This window comes from Ranitomeya imitator, chromosome 1, assembly GCF_032444005.1.
Source record: "Ranitomeya imitator isolate aRanImi1 chromosome 1, aRanImi1.pri, whole genome shotgun sequence".
Lineage (NCBI taxonomy): Eukaryota > Metazoa > Chordata > Amphibia > Anura > Dendrobatidae > Ranitomeya > Ranitomeya imitator.
This window is the reverse complement of record NC_091282.1, coordinates 496,562,260-496,582,438: the sequence shown is the minus strand read 5'-3', so window position 1 is coordinate 496,582,438 and position 20,179 is coordinate 496,562,260. Positions and strand designations below refer to the sequence as shown.

Genomic DNA, 20,179 nt, shown 5'->3' with positions numbered 1-20,179 from the left:
AGTGTCTAGTCATAAAATGGGCTATGAATACATTGAGGTATCATCTACTAGGCTGGAAGTTTACATTTGCGTCCGATCATGCCCCTCTGAGATGGTTTAGGATAAGAATGCCCAGGTGACGAGGTGGTTCTTAGGACCAGGATTTCAGGTTCCACATAGAACATAGACCTGGGAAGTTACACAGGAATGCAGATGCCCTCTCCCGAATTCCCTGTTTTGTGTCTGAAGGTGCCAAAGCTCCAACCTTTTGGCAGAGTGGGGATATGTGACAGGGTCACTGGTGCCGTACATGAAGGGAGATATATGTCACAAAGGTTGCTTTCCTGCGTGAATGGAAAGCCTTAAGTGTTTTATCCAGCATGACATGTGCTGAGTGTAATCCAGTTGCTATATGAGAATGGCTTTTATGGTGGGTAGGTCAGAGATGGGGGACACACCTACCTACCATACCTACCTACCAAATGTCCAGCTAGTTTTTTTTTTCTCTGTGTTGTGTGGAGGAAGGAAATCTCCAGACTGCCAGCTCCTGCAAGAGCTGCTATATGTGTAGTACCAGAAACACTGGGCAGGACTGTGTATAAACTTTTTATTTTCATTTGAACCGGACAGGCTGTTTTTTCTGTTACCAGTTTGGAGTTTTGGTTTATGAAGTAATAAACCACCCAGAGACTTTAACCAAACGTGGTCATGTGTCTACCTCGAGGAAAAGCTAAGTGAGTCAACCTTCCACACTGGCTATTATGAATAGCCAACATCAGTCAATAAGAAGCAATGCAAAATATTTCCTTTGACATTGATTCTGATTTTTTACACACATTGTGTAAATGTTTAATATTCTATCTTAGCGGTTTATCGTATCCAGTTACTGAAGGGCTGATCATAGCAACTGCTTCTATGTGGTCTCAAGGTTGGCTGAAATCTGTCTGTGTTTAGCATCTGTGCATTATCAGACCTTATCGGACTGCACAATCTCTACCGATGTCAGTCACATTGACTCCCTTCAGGTTTGAAATCAGTTTTTCAAATGCCAGAACTCTCGAATGGTTTCCTGGCTTGGCAAAGGCCTCTCCCTATCTACAATGATAATGAAGGAGGGTCTCCAGTGGTTTGTTGTCTTTTATTGTTTCAGATCAAACTAACTGCATGGCTCAAGTGTTTCTTGCACAGCCCAAGAGAGGAAAGTTATACAGAAAGTGGAGTCTGTATTGTAGGTTTTATCAGGGTCTGGTTTTATGTGATGACTAAATTAATGTTATCGTGAACTTTCTGACTAAGTCTCAGAGGTTGTTTCAGTTCACCCAGAAATTGGCAGATTTAACAGGATGTTGCCAGCAGTTTTTACTCTTAATCTGTCACCACTTTTGTTTAAGCAATTCACTTGATTAGGTTTCTAATACAATAAGTCCTGTACTCTAGTCCTTTCTTTCACGAAAGAAGATGTCCAACCTAAATTCTATTCATTGTGTTTGAGCTGAAGTTTGGTGTCATACAAAATGTGTGTGTTTTATTAATGGTGCCGTATATTGTTTAGGACCTGTTCAAACTGACACCGTGGCTTCTGCTTATATATTGACATTGACAAACCCTATTAAATTTATTGGGTGCCATCATTGTTCGAGGTGAAAATAGACATAAAAATAATGGGTAATCCAACATAAAGCCCTAGTGAGTGAGAAGAGTCTAGTATCTCCTGAAGAAAAGCATGATAAATGATTAATACTCTGTTCCTTTGCATTTGTATTTATTCAATTTTTTTATTACTTGCAGTGATGGCTACAAACAAATTATGCCTTATGATCTCTATCATCCTCTTCCCAGGTAAGACTGCTAAAATGTGTTACCCTTGTGGTCACAGTTATGATTTTATATTGAGTTGTTGAAATGGGTATTGAATTGATTCGGGTGAAAACCACATTTTTAACCACCCATAGTGGAAATTTTGTACTAATACCAGTTTTGATCCACAATAACCCAGCGAAAAAATGCATCATAGTCCCTGTTGTTCATAGAAGGGTAAATTTATTTTCCTACACATCTAACATAGTAACATAGTTAACAAGGCCAATAAAAGACATTTGTCCATCCAGTTAAGTCTATATTCCATCAGAATAAATCCTCAGATCTATGTTCCTTCTAAAGAACCTAATAACTGTAAGATACAATATTGTTACGCTCCAGGAAGACATCCAGGCCTCTCTTGAACCCCTCGACTGAGTTCGCCATCACCACCTCCTCAGGCAAGGAATTCCAGATTCTCACTGCCCTAACAGTAAAGAATCTTCTTCTATGTTGGTTGAAAAAACTTCTCTCCTCCAGATGCAGAGAATACCCCCTTGTGACAATTACCTTCCTTGGTATAAACAGATTCTCGGAGAGATATTTGTATTGTCCTCTTATACACTTTTACATGGTTATTAGATCTCCCCGCAGTCGTCTTATTTCTAGACTAAATAATCCTAATTTTGCTAATCTCTCTGGGTATTGTAGTTCCCCCATCCCCTTTATTAATTTTGTTGCCCTCAAGGTACTCGCTCTAGTTCCATTATATCCTTCTTGAGCACCGTGCCCAAAACTGTGCACAGTACTCCATGTGCGGTCTAACCAGAGATTTGTACAGAGGCAGTATAATGCTCTCATCATGTGTATCCAGACCTCTTTTAATGCACCCCATGATCCTGTTTGCCTTGGCAGCCACTGCCTGGCACTGGCTGCTGTAGGTAAGTTTATCATTAATTAACTCCTTTACCCCCAAGGGTGGTTTGCACGTTAATGACCAGGCCAATTTTTACAATTCTGACCACTGTCCCTTTATGAGGTTATAACTCTGGAATGCTTCAACGGATCTTGGCGATTCTGACAGTTTTCTCAAGACACATTGTACTTCATGATAGTGGTAAAATTTCTTCGATATAACTTGCGTTTATTTGTGAAAAAAATGGAAATTTGGGTAAAATTTTGCAATTTTCCAACTTTGAATTTTTATGCCCTTAAATCACAGAGATATGTCATGTAAAATAATTAATAAGTAACGTTTCCCATATATCTCCTTTACATCAGCACAATTTTGGAACCAAAAAATCTTTTTGTTAGGGAGTTATAAGGGTTAAAAGTTGACCAGCAATTTCTCATTTTTACAACACCAATATTTTTTAGGGACCACATCACATTTGAAGTCATTTTGAGGGGTCTATATGATAGAAAATAACCAAGTGAGACACCATTCTAAAAACTGCACCCATCAAGGTGCTCCAAACCACATTCAAGAAGTTTATTAACCCTTCAGGTGTTTTACAGGAATTTTTGGAATGTTTAAAAAAAATGAACATTTAACTTTTTTTCACAAAAAATTTATTTAAGCTCCAATTTGTTTTATTTTTCCAAGGGTTAGAGAAGAAATTGGACCCCAAAATTTGTTGTGCCATTTGTTCTGAGTACGCCGATACCCCAAATGTGGGGGTAAACCACTGTTTGGGTGCATGGCAGAGTTCGGAAGGGAAGGAGCGCCGTTTGACTTTTCAATGCAAAATTGACTGGAATTGAGATGGGATGCCATGTTGCGTTTGGAGAGCCCCTGATGTGCCTAAACATTGAAACCCTGCACAAGTGACACCATTTTGGAAAGTAGACCCCCTAAGGAACTTATCTAGATGTGTGGTGAGCACTTTAACACACCAAGTGCTTCACAGAAGTTTATAATGCAGAACCGTAAAAATAAAAAATCATATTTTTTCACAAAAATTACATTTCGCCCCCAATTTTTTATTTTCCCAAGGGTAAGAGAAGAAATTGGACCCCAAAAGTTGTTGTACAATTTGTCCTGAGTACGCTGATACCCCATATATGGGGGTAAACCACTGTTTGGGCGCATGGGAGAGCTCGGAAGGGTAGAAGCGCCGTTTGACCTTTCAATGCAAAATTGACAGGAATTGAGATGGGACGCCATGATGCGTTTGGAGAGCCACTGATGTGCCTAAACATTGAAACCCCCCACAAGTGACACCATTTTGGAAAGTAGACCCCCTAAGGAACTTATCTAGATGTGTGGTGAGCACTTTGACCCACCTAGGACTTCACAGAAGTTTATAATGCAGAGCCGTAAAAATAAAAATAATTTTTTTTCCCACAAAAATTATTTTTTAGCCCCCAGTTTTGTATTTTCCCAAGAGTAACAGGAGAAATTCGACCCCAAAAGCTGTTGTCCAATTTGTCCTGAGTATGCTGATACCCCATATGTGTAATGGAATGGAAGGAGCGCCATTTGGAATGCAGACTTAGATGGAATGGTCTGCAGGCATCACATTGCGTTTGCAGAGCCCCTAATGTACCTAAAGAGTAGAAACCCCCTACAAGTGACACCATTTTGGAAAGTAGACCCCCTAAGGAACTCATCTAGATGTGTTGTGAGAGCTTTGAACCCCCAAGTGTTTCACTACAGTTTATAACGCAGAGCCGTGCAAATAAAAAATATTTTTTTTTCCACAAAATTTATTTTTTACCCCCAGTTTTGTATTTTTCCAAGGGTAACAGTTGAAATTGGACCCTAAAAGTTGTTGTCCAATTTGTCCTGAGTACGCTGATACCCAATATGTGGGGGGAACCACTGTTTGAGTGCATGGCAGAGCTCGGAAGGGAAGGAGCATCATTTGGAATGCAGACTTAGATGGATTGGTCTGCAGGCGTCACATTGCGTTTGCAGAGACCCTAATGTACCTAAACAGTAGAAACCCCCACAAGTGACCCTATATTGGATTCTAGACCCCCCAAGAATCTTATCTAGATGTGTTGTGAGAACTTTGAACCCCCAAGTGTTTCACTACAGTTTATAACGCAGATCCGTGAAAATAAAATAAAAAATTTTTCCCACAAAAATTATTTTTTAGCCCACAGTTTTGTATTTTCCCAAGGGTAACAGGAGAAATTGGACCCCAAAGTGTTAGGGCTAGCGGAATGCACCGAGTAAATATAGATGTTTTATTGTTATTGATGCGTTCGCAGCCCGGGGTCCACCGTGCAGGAGAACCTGCTGCTAGCAAACGGCGGCACTATATGGCGGTATGAACTAGCTCTGTTATTTCACAGAGTAGCTGTGAAAGCAAAGCACTGTGCCCTGTTAGACTTCACAGAGGCACAGGCTAACTACCCAACTGAGAGCAGTCAGTGGTCATGCATGCACACAAAACTCCTCGCCGGAGGTGCAAGCATTCTAGGGGCTTATTTCAGCCAGGTCCCTGAATACATACAAACACAATCTCCTCGCTGGAGGTGCCAGCATTTTAGGGGCTTATTTCAGCCAGGTCCCTGAACACAATCTTACATGACCACATTCGCGCAATGCACATAACTTAGAAAAATACTAGTGCATGGCCGTGCGGCCATGCGAGCCTTAAATAGTTGCAGCACATTCAGGACCTTCCTAGAAGGACCAATGAGAAGCTGACACAGAGCCTGAGCACCTACAGGACCTTCCTGAAGGACCAATGCATTTAGCTGCAGTATCTGAACATGTGACCCTTGATCTCCACTGAGAGATCTTACTCTGGGTATGCTCAGAACGAGAAAAGCAGGACTTAGTCCCAGAAACGTCTGCTCGCCGCTGCCCAGCACTGGCTTCAATGGCAGAAGCAGGAAAAGCAGCAGTAACTCTTTGTACAGAGTCAGACTGAGCGAGACGCTGGGACTGGCATCTCCGCTGAGCAGGCTCCACTGCGGCAGGAGAAGAATGGGAGACCGCAGCAGAGATGGCCCGAGATTCCCCCTGTGAAGAGACGGGAACTCGACCCCTAACACAAAGTTTGTTGTACAATTTGTCCTGAGTACGATGATACCCCATATGTGGGGGGGAACCACCGTTTAAGCGCATGGGAGGGCTCGGAAGGGAAGGAGTGCCTTTTGGAATGCAGACTTAGATGGAATGGTCTGCAGGCGTCACATTGCGTTTGCAGAGCCCCTAATGTACCTAAACAGTAGAAACCCCCCACAAGTGACCCCATTTTGGAAACTAGACCCCCCAAGGAACTTATCTAGATATGTTGTGTGAACTTTGAACCCCCAAGTGTTTCACTACAGTTTATAACGCAGAGCCGTGAAAATAAAAAATCCTTTTTTTTCCCACAAAAAATTATTTTTTAGACCCCAGTTTTGTATTTTCCCAAGGGTAACAGGAGAAATTGGACCCCAATAGTCGTTGTCCAATTTGTCCTGAGTACGTAGATTCCCCATATGTTGGGGTAAACCCCTGTTTGGGCACACAGGAGAGCTTGGAAGGGAAGGAGCACTGTTTTACTTTTTCAACGCAGAATTGGCTGGAATTGAGATCGGAAGCCATGTCGCGTTTGGAGAGCACCTGATGTGCCTAAACAGTGGAAACCCCCCAATTATAACTGAAACCCTAATCCAAACACACCCCTAGCCCTAATCCCAATGGTAACCCTAACCACACCTCTAACTCTGACACACCCCTAACCCTAATCCCAACCCTATTCCCAACCGTAAATGTAGCCCCAACCCTAACCCTAACTTTAGCCCCAACCCTAACCCTAACTTTAGCCCCAACCCTGACTGTAGCCTTAACCCTAGCCCCAACCCTAACCCTAGCCCTAACCCTGGCCCTAACCCTAGCTCTAACCCTAACCCTAGCCCTAACCCTAATGGGAAAATGGAAATAAATACATTTTTTTAAATTTTTTAATTTTTCCCTAACTAAGTGGGTGATGAAGGGGGTTTAATTTACTTTTATAGCGGGTTTTTTAGCGGATTTTTATGATTGACAGCTGTCACACACTGAAAGACGCTTTTTATTGCAAAAAATATTTTTTGCGTTACCACATTTTGAGAGCTATAATTTTTCCATATTTGGGTCCACAGAGTCATGTGAGGTCTTGTTTTTTTGCGGGACGAATTGATGTTTTTATTGGTAACATTTTCGGGCATGTGACATGTTTTGATCGCGTTTTATTCCAATTTTTGTGAGGTAGAATGACGAAAAACCAGCTATTCATGAATTTCTTTTAAGGGAGGCGTTTATACCGTTCCGCGTTTGGTAAAATTGATAAAGCAGGTTTATTCTTTGGTTCAGTACGATTAGAGCGATACCTCATTTATATAATTTTTTTATGTTTTGGCGCTTTTATAAGATAAAAACTATTTTATAGAAAAAATAATTATTTTTGCATTGCTTTATTCTGAGGACTATAACTTTTTTATTTTTTCGCTGATGATGCTGTATGGTGGCTCGTTTTTTGCGTGACAAGATGACTTTTTCAGCAGTACCATGGTTATTTATATCCGTCTTTTTGATCGCGTGTTATTCCACTTTTTGTTTGGCGGTATGAGAATAAAGCGCTTTTTGCCTCATTTTTTTTTTTTACGGTGTTCACTGAAGGGGTTAACTAGTGATATAGTTTTATAAATGGGGTCGTTATAGACGCGGCGATACTAAATATGTGTACTTTTATTGTTTTTTTTTGTTTTTTTTAGATAAATGTATTTATAGGAAGAATATATACAGTATATATTTTTTTGGGAATTTTTTTGGAATTTTTTTTACACGTGAATTTTTTTTTTTTACACTATAACATTGCCCCAGGGGGGGGGCATCATGTTATAGTGTAAGGGCCTGCTGGAGGGAGGAGGAGGTAAGAGACCCTCGCAGCAACGCGATCACATCGTGTTGCTCCGGGGGTCTCAGGGAAGCCTGCAGGGAGCCCCCTCACTGTGCGATGCTTCCCTATACCGCTGGCACACTGCGATCATGTTTGATCGCAGTGTGCCGGGGGTTAATGTGCCGGGCGCGGTCCGTGACCGCTCCTGGCACATAGTGCCGGATGTCAGCTGCGATAGTCAGCTGACACCCGGCCTCGATCGGCCGCGCTCCCCCCGTGAGCGCGGCCGACCACTATGACGTACTATCCCGTCGAGGGTCAGATAGGCCCAGGTCACCTCGACGGGATAGTACGTCTAAGGTCAGAGAGGGGTTAAGATCCCCAAGTCCTTCTCCATGTCAGATTTACCCAGTGGTTTCCCGTTCAGTGTGTAATGGTGATATTGATTCCTTCTTCCCATGTGTATAACATTACATTTATCATTGTTAAACCGCATCTACCAGCTTTCGGCCCAAGTTTCCAGCTTATCCACATCCATCTGTAGCATAATACTATCTTCTCTTGTATTGACTGCTTTACATAGTTTTGTATCATCTGCAAATATCAATATTTTACTGTGTAAACCTTCTACCAGATAGTTAATAAATATGTTGAAGAGAATAGGTCCCAACACCGACCCCTGCGGTACCCCACTGGTCACAGTGACCCAGTTAGAGAATATACCATTTATAATCACCCTCTGCTGTCTATCACTAAACCAGTTCTTTACCCATTTACACACATTTTCCCCCAGACCCAGCATTCTCATTTTGTGTACCAACCTCTTGTGTGGCTGTACGGGGGTTGACTAAAGCCCTGAAATATGTTATGGATATTTAATGTTTATTTATGCTTTTAAATATTGTATTTTTTCTAATATTTATTAGGGAGAGCGTAGTACCCTAGTTGGCCCACTAAAAGGTGGTGGAGTGTAAATAGTTAAGTGGGAGGAGCTAACAACCGTTAACCTGGGAAATATCTAGAATTTGAATCAGTTGGGCGGGAGCGCCCTGACGGGGCACTTAGCTCCATAACGTTTTAAGACAGGAGCCCAGCCATCCATAGCCTCAGGCCACGACAGCAACAGGCCAGGAAAACAGCAAGAGAGAGCTACAGTGAGATGCAGCAGTATGGAAAGGCCAGGAGAGTACAGGGAGACTCAGAGAGGATGCTGCATTACCATTAAAGGCAGTAGTTCCCTGTAATGTACTGAAGGCCATAAGAAGTACCACAGAAAAAGCTATGGCAGTACAGAATGGCAGGTCACTCGCTGTGTGGCAACTGACTTTGGGTACAGATGATCCGACGTCTGGGGTGAAACAGACAGAAGAGTGTCTAACCGTGGCAGAGGCAAACAGGGAGGACGCTGAGAGACCGCCTGGGACGGTCCAACCCGGACATGTGCTGTATAGCCATGAGATAAGTACAGGGAAAGATGAAGAAAAGTGTATTGTGCAACCTATGATAAAAGCTGTGGAGTACAAGGATGTGCTGTGTAAAGAAACTAGTAAAGTCGTTCATTTAAAAGTTGCAATGGACTGTGCCTCAGTTTGTGTGAAATCGTCTGGAGAGAGTCCCCTGCAGAAGAGAGGAGACTCTGAAGGAGTTGGACCTGGAGACACAGGTACACTTACTAATGGACATTATGTTTATGTGAGGAGAAGCCAGGGTGTGATGGAGCAGAAGTCCTCGGTCACGACATGACACAGTATCAAACGCTTTGGAAAAATCAAGATATACTGCGTCTAATGACTCACCTTGGTCCAGTCTATAGCTTACCTCTTCATAAAAACTGATTAGATTGGTTTGACAGGAGCGATTTCTCATAAACCCATGCTGATATGGAGTTAAACAGTTATTCTCATTGAAATAATCCAGAATAACATCCCTCAGAAACCCTTCAAATATTTTACCAACAATAGAGGTTAGACTTAGGCTACTTTCACACTAGCGTCAGACTCGGCCCGTCGCAGTGCGTCGGGCCGAGGTTCTGACGCTAGTCATGAATGCGCCGCACGACGGAGGCAGCGGATGCATTTTTCCTGCACATCCGCAGCCCCATTGTAAGGTGGGGAGGTGGGGGCGGAGTTCCGGCCACGCATGCGCTGTCAGAAAAAGCTACATGTAACGTTTTTTGCTCCCGGCGGTCCGCCACAACACGACGGTTGTGACGTGTGTCAATGCGTCGCAATGCGTCGCTAATGTTAATCTATGGGGCAAAAATGCATCCTGCAAACAACTTGCAGGATGTGTTTTTTCCCATAAACGACGCATTGCGACATATTGAAAACAACGCTAGTGTGAAAGTAGCCTTACTGGCCTATAATTTCCAGGTTCACTTTTAGGCTGTGTGCACACGTTGCAGATTTGGTGCAGAATTTTCTGCACTAAATCTGCATCTCCTGGTCAGAATCCGCAGGTGCGTTTTTTGCGCGTTTTTTGCGCGTTTTTTATGCGTTTTTTCCAATGGATTTCTATTATGGAGGGTGCAGAAACGCTGCAGAACTGCACAAAAGAAGTGACATGCACTTCTTTGAAATCTGCAGTGTTTCTGCGCAGATTTTTCTGCACCATGTGCACGCCCATCAAACCCAGACCGCAAAGGACTGCCCCTGGGTGAGTATAATCAGACTTGTTTTTCTTATCTTTCAGGTTACATCGGGGGCTTTTTTACAGCATTACAGAATGAGTAGACAAGCCCCTAATGGCGGTGGCCGCAGCATATATGTGAAAAATTAAGTGACAGATTCCCTTTCAGCTCGTCTGCATTGTTGGCACTGGTGTCTCTCATCTTCCTCTTCACAATACACCATAGATTCTCTATGGGGTTAAAGTCAGGCGAATTTGCTGGCCAATCAAGGACAGTGATACTGTTTTTTTTTAAACCAGGAATTGGTGGATTTGGCATTGTGGACAGGTGTCAAGTCCTGCTGGAGAATGAAATGTCCATCTCTAAAAAAGTTTGTTGGCATGAAGTGCTTTACAATTTCCTGGTAGATGGCTGCACTGACTTTAGTTTCGATAAAACGCAGTGGACCAACACCAGCCAATGACATGGCTCCCCAAACCATCACTGATCGTGGAAACTTCACACTAGACCTCAAGTAGCTTGGATTGTGGCCTCTCCACTCTTCCTCCAGACTCTGGGACCTTGATTTCCACATGAAATGCAAAATTTACTTTAATCTGAAAGCAACATCTTGGACCACTGAGCAACAGTCCAGTTCTTTTTCTCCTTGGCCCAGGTAAGAAGCTTCTGGCATTGTCTATTGGTCATGAGTGGCTTGACACAAGGAATGTGACACTTGTAGCCCATGTCCTATATACGTCTGTGTGTGATGGCTCTTAAAGCAATGACACGAGCAGCAGTCCACTCCTTGTGAATCTCCCAAAAATTTTTGAATGGCCTTTTCTTAACAATCCTTTTAAGGCTGTGGTTATCCCGGTTGCTTGTGCACCTTTTTCTACCACACTATTTCCTTCAACTTTCCATTAATATGCTTGGATACCGCACTCTGTGAACAGCCAGCTTCTTTAGCAATGACCTTTTGTGGCTTACCCTCCTTGTGGAGTGTGTCAATGATTGTCTTCTGGACATCTGTCAAGTCATCAGTCTTCCCCATGATTGTGGAGCTTACTGAAACAGACTAAGGAACCTTTTTAATCGCTTAGGTTGTTAACTACGTATTCTAATTTACTGATATAATGACTTTTGGGTTTTCATTGCCTGTAAGCCATAATCATCAATATAAACAGAAATAAACACTTGAAATAGATGACGCTGTTTGTAATGATTCTCTCTAATATATGAGTTTCACTTTTTGTATTGAAGAACTGAAATAAATTAAGTTTATGATGATACTCTAATTTAGTGAGAAGCACTTGTATGATGGGAAAAAGATCAAAATTGACAGAAAGAAAGAAATTCTAGATCTGGAAAGTAGACTTTAACAATATCTACATGTATAATTTGTATCTATATATGCTCTACATATTTATTCAGGTAAGGTATTTTGAAAATATATTGTGTATTTAATTTACTCTGTTATGTAGCACCATCATATTCCGCAGTGCTTCACAGACATTATTATCACTGTCCCCAGTGGGGCTCACAATCAATATGTCTTTGGAGTGTGGGAGGAAACCGGAGTACCTGAAGGAAACCCACGCAAACACAAGGAGAACATACAGACTCCTTGCAGATGTTGTCCTTGGTGGGATTTGAACACCGGACCCCAGCTCTAACCACTGAGTCACCGTGCTGCCCCTATGTGCATGATGTACACGTGCTATCTACACTGGCAACGCCATTTCTTTTAATATTATTCTTTCAGTATATATTACGTGGATATGATGGATTATACATTTGTAATATATTGTGATTGCACTAATTACAAATATTTTTATATAATAAAGTATTCACACAAATACATGCAAATTGTCCCTGCAGCATGTTATTAACCTCTTCTGTGTCTAGTTCATTGCATTTGATCACCTTGTAAAAGAAAATTTATTTTATGTGAGCTTAACCCTTATTCTGCTGGTCATGTGTTAATTCATATGAGTTAGTGTTTCACAAAGGAGTTAAATAGAAGTCATTTCTTAGTAGAAGCCCGAGTGGTTTTGAAAGTAACATGATTCCTACTTTGCTTCTGCTTCTGAAATCATTTTTTTAATGACCTCAGCTTCCAGCCTGGCTACTCATGAGTGTGAAAATATTAGTTTTAAGTCTCATTTTACAGGTCTAAAGTCAGGGCTGCCTTAATGATCGAAAGTGAGTCCCCGACCATCTCCCTTGGAAACCGGATGCTTACTATTGTTTCTTGCATAATAACCTGTATAGAAAGTCCACAGTAGCAGTGATTTTCTGAGTTCACGTGTCACTTTCCTTTTTCTGTTTTTCTTTTTTTTTCCGCTTTCTCTAGCACATTATATAATCTGAGCATCCAGAGATCTGCTGCAATACTTTTTGCATAGGAGGATAAGTTACAACTAACTTTGATGTGCTGCCCTATACTACTAGAAGCCTCTTTCACAACCTAAACAAATGCAGTTCCGTGATATTAAAGCGTGTCGATGAAATAAGCAGATGGACATTTGTAACACTCTTTTTATTGCTTTTCCGTATTCTATAACTCTTGAACTTGTCATATGTACTACTTTCTCTATGGGAAGTCCTGGCAGGATGACTAATTTGTGAATGTAAAAATTATAGACATAATTTTTCAAATCATAATAGGTGTCAAAAATCATTATTATTCTTATATTTTTTTGTAATTTTTATTGTTTTCAAATCCTTACATTTGTTAAACAGTGTGTTCAGAGAAGTTTAATTAAAGTGTTTAGGGGATACTGTGAACCATAGAAAGCGCTGACATATTTCTAGGATATAGCAATAAGAGCACCGATCATAGGCTGGAACCTAGCAACCACACCAGGACCTATTCTGATTGACAATTACCGTATATACTCGAGTATAAGCCGAGATTTTCAGCCCATTTTTTTGGGCTGAAAGTCCCCCTCTCGGCTTATACTCGAGTCATATACCCGGGTGTCAGCAGGGGAGGGGGAGCGGGGGCTGTGTAATCATACTTACCTGCTCCCAGCGCGGTCCCTGCAGTCCCTGGCTTCTCCGGCGCTGCAGATTCTTCCTGCACTGAGCGGTCACATGGCACCGCTCATTACAGAAATGAATAGGCAGCTCCACCCCCATAGGGGAGGAGCCGCATATTCATTGCTGTAAATGATCGGTGCCATGTGACCGCTCAATTACAGGAAGAAGCTGCAGCGCCGGAGAAGCCAGGGACTGCAGGGACCGGGCCAGGAGCAGGTAAGGGGAGCGCAGCGCTATAATTACCTGCTCCTCGCTCCGGTACGGCTCCGTCTGCAGCGTCCTCTAGCAGTGACGCTCAGGTTAGAGGGCGCGGTGACGTAGTCAGTGCGCGCCCTCTGCTGAGCGTCAGTGCTGGAGACGGAGCCGCACGAGGAGCAGGTAATTATTGAAAGCGCCGGCGTCCTGAGAAGAGAGGTGAGTATGTGATTTTTTTTTTTTTTTATGGCAGCACCAGCAGCATTCTAAGGAGCACCTATGGGGCCATAAAGGTGCAGAGCATATAAGGGGCACAGCATTATAAGGAGCACCTATGGGGCCATAAAGGTGCAGAGCATATAAGGGGCACAGCATTATAAGGAGCACCTATGGGGCCATAAAGGTGCAGAGCATATATGGGGCACAGCATTATAAGGAGCACCTATGGGGCCATAAAGGTGCAGAGCATATATGGGGCACAGCATTATAAGGAGCACCTATGGGGCCATAAAGGTGCAGAGCATAAATGGGGCACAGCATTATAAGGAGCACCTATGGGGCCATAAAGGTGCAGAGCATATATGGGGCACAGCATTATAAGGAGCACCTATGGGGCCATAAAGGTGCAGAGCATAAATGGGGCACAGCATTATAAGGAGCACCTATGGGGCCATAAAGGTGCAGAGCATATATGGGGCACAGCATTATAAGGAGCACCTATGGGGCCATAAAGGTGCAGAGCATAAATGGGGCACAGCATTATAAGGAGCACCTATGGGGCCATAAAGGTGCAGAGCATATATGGGGCACAGCATTATAAGGAGCACCTATGGGGCCATAAAGGTGCAGAGCATAAATGGGGCACAGCATTATAAGGAGCACCTATGGGGCCATAAAGGTGCAGAGCATATATGGGGCACAGCATTATAAGGAGCACCTATGGGGCCATAAAGGTGCAGAGCATATATGGGGCACAGCATTATAAGGAGCATCTATGGGGCCATAATCAAAGGTGCAGAGCATATATGGCACAGCATTATAAGGAGCACCTATGGGGCCATAATCAACGGTGCAGAGCATTCTATATAGCACAGTTGTATATGGAGCATCTATGGGGCAATAATGAACGGTATGGAGCATCTATTTTTATTTTTGAAATTCACCGGTAAATGCTGCATTTTCTACCCTAGGCTTATACTCGAGTCAATAAGTTTTCCCAGTTTTTTGTGGCAAAATTAGGGGGGTCGGCTTATACTCGGGTCAGCTTATACTCGAGTATATACGGTATGTCAATGGCACCAGAGGGCAGAGACACGATTTGAACTCTCAGTGATCACTCTGTACTTTCTCATTCCGGCTTCCAGACGTGAGGAGATCAGTCACTTAGCGTTCTGTCACGTTGTGCTGGGCCTTGTGGTGCCAAAGACTTTTACAAACCTGTGCCACTACTGCTGGTGGTCCTGCTGCTGCTGAAGAAAAAAGAAGACGTTTCTGATCCTTCCCTGATCTGTTAATGATGAACCCTGATCTTTCCTAATCCACCCCAATCCCTCTCTCACACCTTTTCCCCCTGTTGTCTCCTCTCCCCCACCCCCCTTCTGCCGCCGAGTGCTGATCTGTGGCACAAATTACTGATCCGCACACCTGGCATCTGTATAAAAGATTGCTTCAAACTGTGCCACACATCCATGAACTACTAAATTAATTTCTGACTTACACTAATGTATGCCAACCTGATGTACACTACACAACTCACGTATCCCAACCTGACGTACACTACACAACTTACGTATGCCAACCTAAAGTATACTGCACAACTCATGTATGCCAATCTGATATACTCTACACTATTCATGTATGCCAACCTGACGTACACTACACAACTCACGTATCCCAACCTGACGTACACTACACAACTTACGTATGCCAACCTAAAGTATACTGCACAACTCATGTATGCCAATCTGATATACTCTGAACTATTCATGTATGCCAACCTGATGAACTCTACACAAATTACAAATGTCACTACATTATAAAATTCAGCAATACCAGTAAACACTAGTTCAATTCCAAAATGGTGTCACTTGTGGGGCGTTTCCACTGTTTAGTCACATCAGGAGCTCTCCAAACTCAACATGACACCCGCAGACCATTTCATCAAAGTCTGCATTGCAAAACGTCACTCCTTCCCTTCCGAGTCCTGCCAAACAGTAGTTTTCTTCTACATATGGGGTATCAGTGTACTAAGGATGAATTGTGCAATAGATTTTGGGGTCAATTTTTTCCTCTTACCCTTGCAAAAAAAAAAAATTGGAGGCTAAAAGATAATTTTTGTGGAAAAAATTTAATATTTTATTTTCATGGCTCAACGTTATAATTTTGTGTGAAGCACCTGGGGTTCAAGATGCTCACCACAAATTTAGATAAATTCCTTGGAAGGTCTAGTTTCCAAAATGAGGTCACTTGTGGGGATTTCTACTTTTAAGAAATATCAGTGACTCTCCAAACATGACAAGACGTCCACATGCCATTCCATCAAAGTCTGCATTCCAAAATGTCACTTCCCTTCAAGCCCTACCGTGCACCCAAACAGTAGTTTTCCGCCACATATGGGCTATCATACCTGTTCCCCTTGCGAAAATAAAAAATTGGGGGCTAACAGATCATTTTTGTGGAAAAAATGTAATTTTTTTTATTTTCATGGCTCTATGTTATAAACTTCACCCCTTCAAGCCCTAGCCTGCTTTCATCTTCATGACCAGGCCAATATTTTCAATTCTGACCAGTGTCACTTTATGAAGTAATAGCTCTGGAATAGTTCAACGTATTCCAGTGATTCTGTGTTTTGTTTTTTTTATGACATATTGTACTTCATGTTAGTAGTAAATTTAAGACAGTATTTTTTGCGTTTATTTGTAAAAATATTGAAAATTTGGCAATGTTTAATCTTTTAATTTTATGCCCTTAAATTAGAGTTATATCACACAAAATAGTTAATAAATAACATTTACCATATGTCTACTTTACAACAGCATAATTTTTGAAGCATCATTTTTTGTTAGGAAGTTAGACAGTTTGAAACTTGAACAGCAATTTCTAATTTTTCCAACAAAATTTACAAAACCATTTTTTTGGGGACCACATCACATTCTAAAAACTTTACCCCTCAAAGTGCTCGAAACCATATTCAATTGGTATATTAACTTTTCAGGTACTTTATAGGAATTAAAGCAATGTGGAAGAAAAATGTTTCCTTTTTCCAACAAAAGCGTTACGTTTGCCCCAAAGTTAGCATTTTCACAAGATTATTAGGAGAAAATGCACAATGCTGAGTATGTCGATACGATACCTCACATGTAGTGGAAAACTACTGTTTGGGGCATGGCAAAGTTCTGAAGGAAGGAGCACTATTTGACTTGTGGAATGCATAAATGGTTTGAAACTATAGCGGACACCATGTCACGTTTGGAAAGTCTCTGATGTGCCTAAACAGTGGAAATCCCCACAGGTTACTCCATTTCAAAAACTAGACCCCTCAAGCAATTTATTTAGATATGTGGTGAGCACCTTGAACTCCCAGGTGCTTCACAGGATTTTATAAGTATGAGCCGTGAAAATAAAAAAGTCAAATTATTCCCCAAAAAAGTTCTTTTACCCCATACTCTTTATTTTCACAAGTGCAGTTTCAGAAAATGGAGCTTAAATGTGATTTGTCACACAAAAATGTTGCTTTAGCCCCAAATTTGTTCAATTTCACAAGGGTAGGAAGAGAAAATGGACCCCAAAATTTGTGCAAAAAGGTGGACTTTCCCCTAAGTGATCCCATTTTTGGAAACTACACACATCGAGGAATAATCTAGAAGCATAGTTATAGTAGTTATGGTTTTGGTTTTACTGGTTTATGAATTTATAATGTGGTGCTATGTGTAAGTCGTCCGGAATACATCAGATTATAAAAATGTGTTGTGTTAACAGGGTAATACCAAATTTTATCAATTTATGGATGTGTAATGCGCTTTGAAGCAATCCTTAAGGCCAGGTTTCTCAGATTTCATAATGGTAAATTGTGTAATTTTGTATTCCCCTCCTGGAGTATACTCTTTTTTTATCTCTTCCTAGCAGTTTGGGGAACCTCCCTGGGAAAATGTTGACGTGGTATAATATGGGCACCATCAGATTCAGATGTACTGGTACCTTGACTTTCTTGACTGCCAAACATTAGTGCCTTGATAACTACATCCTGAAATTGAAGGAAGCTCCCTGTATTGTCTGCACATTGAAAAAGCACAAATGTATTGTACAGTGCCATCTTTAAAAAATGTGCACAGCCATCTTTTTGTACCATACTTTTGTTTTTCACATGGCACTTTATGGTTTGAGAACCTAATCTGAGAGATCTACCCGCCCCCCATGAATTTATTATAATTCTTTATTTAATCTGGCTTTGGGATGTCTGTTGTGGTACCTCAGACTGTGATAAGGTAGCTGTGGTCACATCGTATGGTGTTCAAGATAAGGACATCTCTCTTGTCCTTATACTTGACCACAAGCCTGCTGTTTCTGTATTGGGCTCTACTGTCACCGTTTCTCAGCAGTTGCAGAATTAGCTGCTTAGGGAAGCCTCTCTGATTTCTTCACATGGTGTCGCATGCAACTGTACCTCAGAGAGGGTCTTAAAGACTGGGATTTAAAAGTGATCTACGTAGACATGATAACCCTTATCCAGCATTGGGTGTATCAATTTCCTCACAATTTTCCCACTCACCCCCCAGACAGTAGGGCCTTCAGAGGGGTCAATCCAGGTGTCCCTCCCTTGGTAGACCCTAAATCTGTTGGTGAACCATGAGGTATTCTCGCACAGCTTGTAAAGCTTAAAGTTTTACTCTGGGGAGGTAAAAAAAAAGTTCATTCTCTGCTTTTATGGACTATAAAGATGAGATGCCCAGTGCACTTATCTTTATAACACATGTAATTCCGTATTGTGAGGAAAGAGGGAGACACAAGCACAAAATAGTGTCTTATCCCACAAATAGAGTAAGCGGTTTGACAAAAAACTGCTCACCTGGTGTTAGGTATTCAAAGCATGTGTAGATAAGGGCTCCCGCAGATCCACAAGTTGGTCACCGACTACATGAAACAGAACTCTGCAAAGGAATACGTGGATTTCGTCCACGCTACCCAAATGATGAGATTCCAGAAAGTTATTAAAGTTTGACAGTGGTTTATTCTACGAGTTTCAAGGTTTTTTGCAACCTCTTCTTCAGGAAATACCACCCTGGTAATTGTTTGGTGAGTAATAGGCAACTGTTTCTATTGGCTAATTATCGAACATGACATTTTTTTGTCAACAGTAGCAAAATGTAAGTGCACGTCAAGAGATTAAACATCTAGCCTAAGTACTAGCATAGATATATATTTTATGTTTCTTGCTTAGGTGGGAAAGCACACCCTGGACTGCTTGCTCCTCATCTTGTGGTGGAGGGATTCAAAGCCGAACAATCTCCTGTGTGGAAGAAGACATGCAGGGACAAATTAGTTCTGTGGAAGAATGGAAATGTATGTACACACCAAAGATGCCTATAGTCCAACCATGCAACATTTTTGATTGTCCAAAATGGTTCGCTCAAGAATGGTCTCCGGTGAGTGTCGCATACTACACATTTTTCATCACTTAGCAAATTGATAATAGTTAGAGATAAAATAAGTAGTGATTATAATTCTGTATGTGAATGAAATACTGAAGTAAGGATGACAAGTTACAAGACTGAATAAATGGGAACATTTGCTTATAAATTGTCTTCTAGTGCACTGTTACCTGTGGTCATGGACTGAGGTACCGAGTAGTTCTTTGCATTGATCACAGAGGCATACATACAGGGGGCTGCAGTCCTAAAACAAAACCTCACATCAAGGAGGAATGTACTGTACCTATACCTTGCTTTAAGATCAAAGGTAAGTTATCCCATGCACTATGTATATAAGCACTTTATCTAGAAAAGATTAATAGAGACTTTTTTTTAATTTAACATGGAAACAAAGTTTTATATTTTTAACAAACCTGTCTTTAATCAGTAGAAGACATACCTATGTCTTTCAACACTAATTCAACCCTAAGCTTTCAGATCTCACTGTAGTTCCACCCTAAATTTTCAAGATTTTTGGAAAACTATGCTGTATGACTCCGAATTAAAGTAGATCATGATCAAAGTAGCAGGGACTACCTATGATTAACAAGGACACTCGGGACCCTGTACTTTTTCAAATTGTGGTTAGTGATTGGATTAAGATTGTTTGCAAATACAGGTCTTTTTTCATTTATTGTTTTTAAAATGATTTGGAAACTTAGATATTTGTCTACATCTAAATTTGAAGGGATCCTCTAACCTACAGAAAATTGAAATATAAAGGGTTTTGACAACCGATACCCTGCCGATTGAGGCCTACTGGTTAGAAAGTTACCACTGATTTAATTTAAGTCCCTAAACAGGCTTGACTAATTAGAATGTGGTTTAAGCATGGCATGCAGGTATGTCTCTCACTTTCTGCTGTTTAACATGGCGCTAGACAAGGTTCAAACACAACATTTATGTAGCTTCAATTCAATTTATATGTTTGTCTGTGTTTATGCATTAGGGAATTTTCCAGATTTGCTAATCTGTTTATATCTTACTTGAGTTATAGTATATACAGGTAGTAGTAAATCTCATTTGGAAGCTTTTCCAATAGT

The 20,179-nt window shown here is 41.4% G+C and overlaps 1 protein-coding gene across 3 annotated transcripts in view; it reads left to right on the top strand.

Moving 5' to 3' along the window:
* Positions 1 to 20,179, top strand: part of ADAMTSL1 (ADAMTS like 1) — a 550,804-nt gene that overhangs the window by 313,858 nt on the left and 216,767 nt on the right. For all 3 annotated transcript variants that reach the window (XM_069766222.1, XM_069766229.1, XM_069766237.1), the window contains exons 10-12: positions 1,768 to 1,818; positions 18,887 to 19,091; positions 19,257 to 19,404. In XM_069766222.1, coding sequence (XP_069622323.1) covers positions 1,768 to 1,818; positions 18,887 to 19,091; positions 19,257 to 19,404 — 404 coding nt within the window. The remainder of the gene's footprint in view (positions 1 to 1,767; positions 1,819 to 18,886; positions 19,092 to 19,256; positions 19,405 to 20,179) is intronic.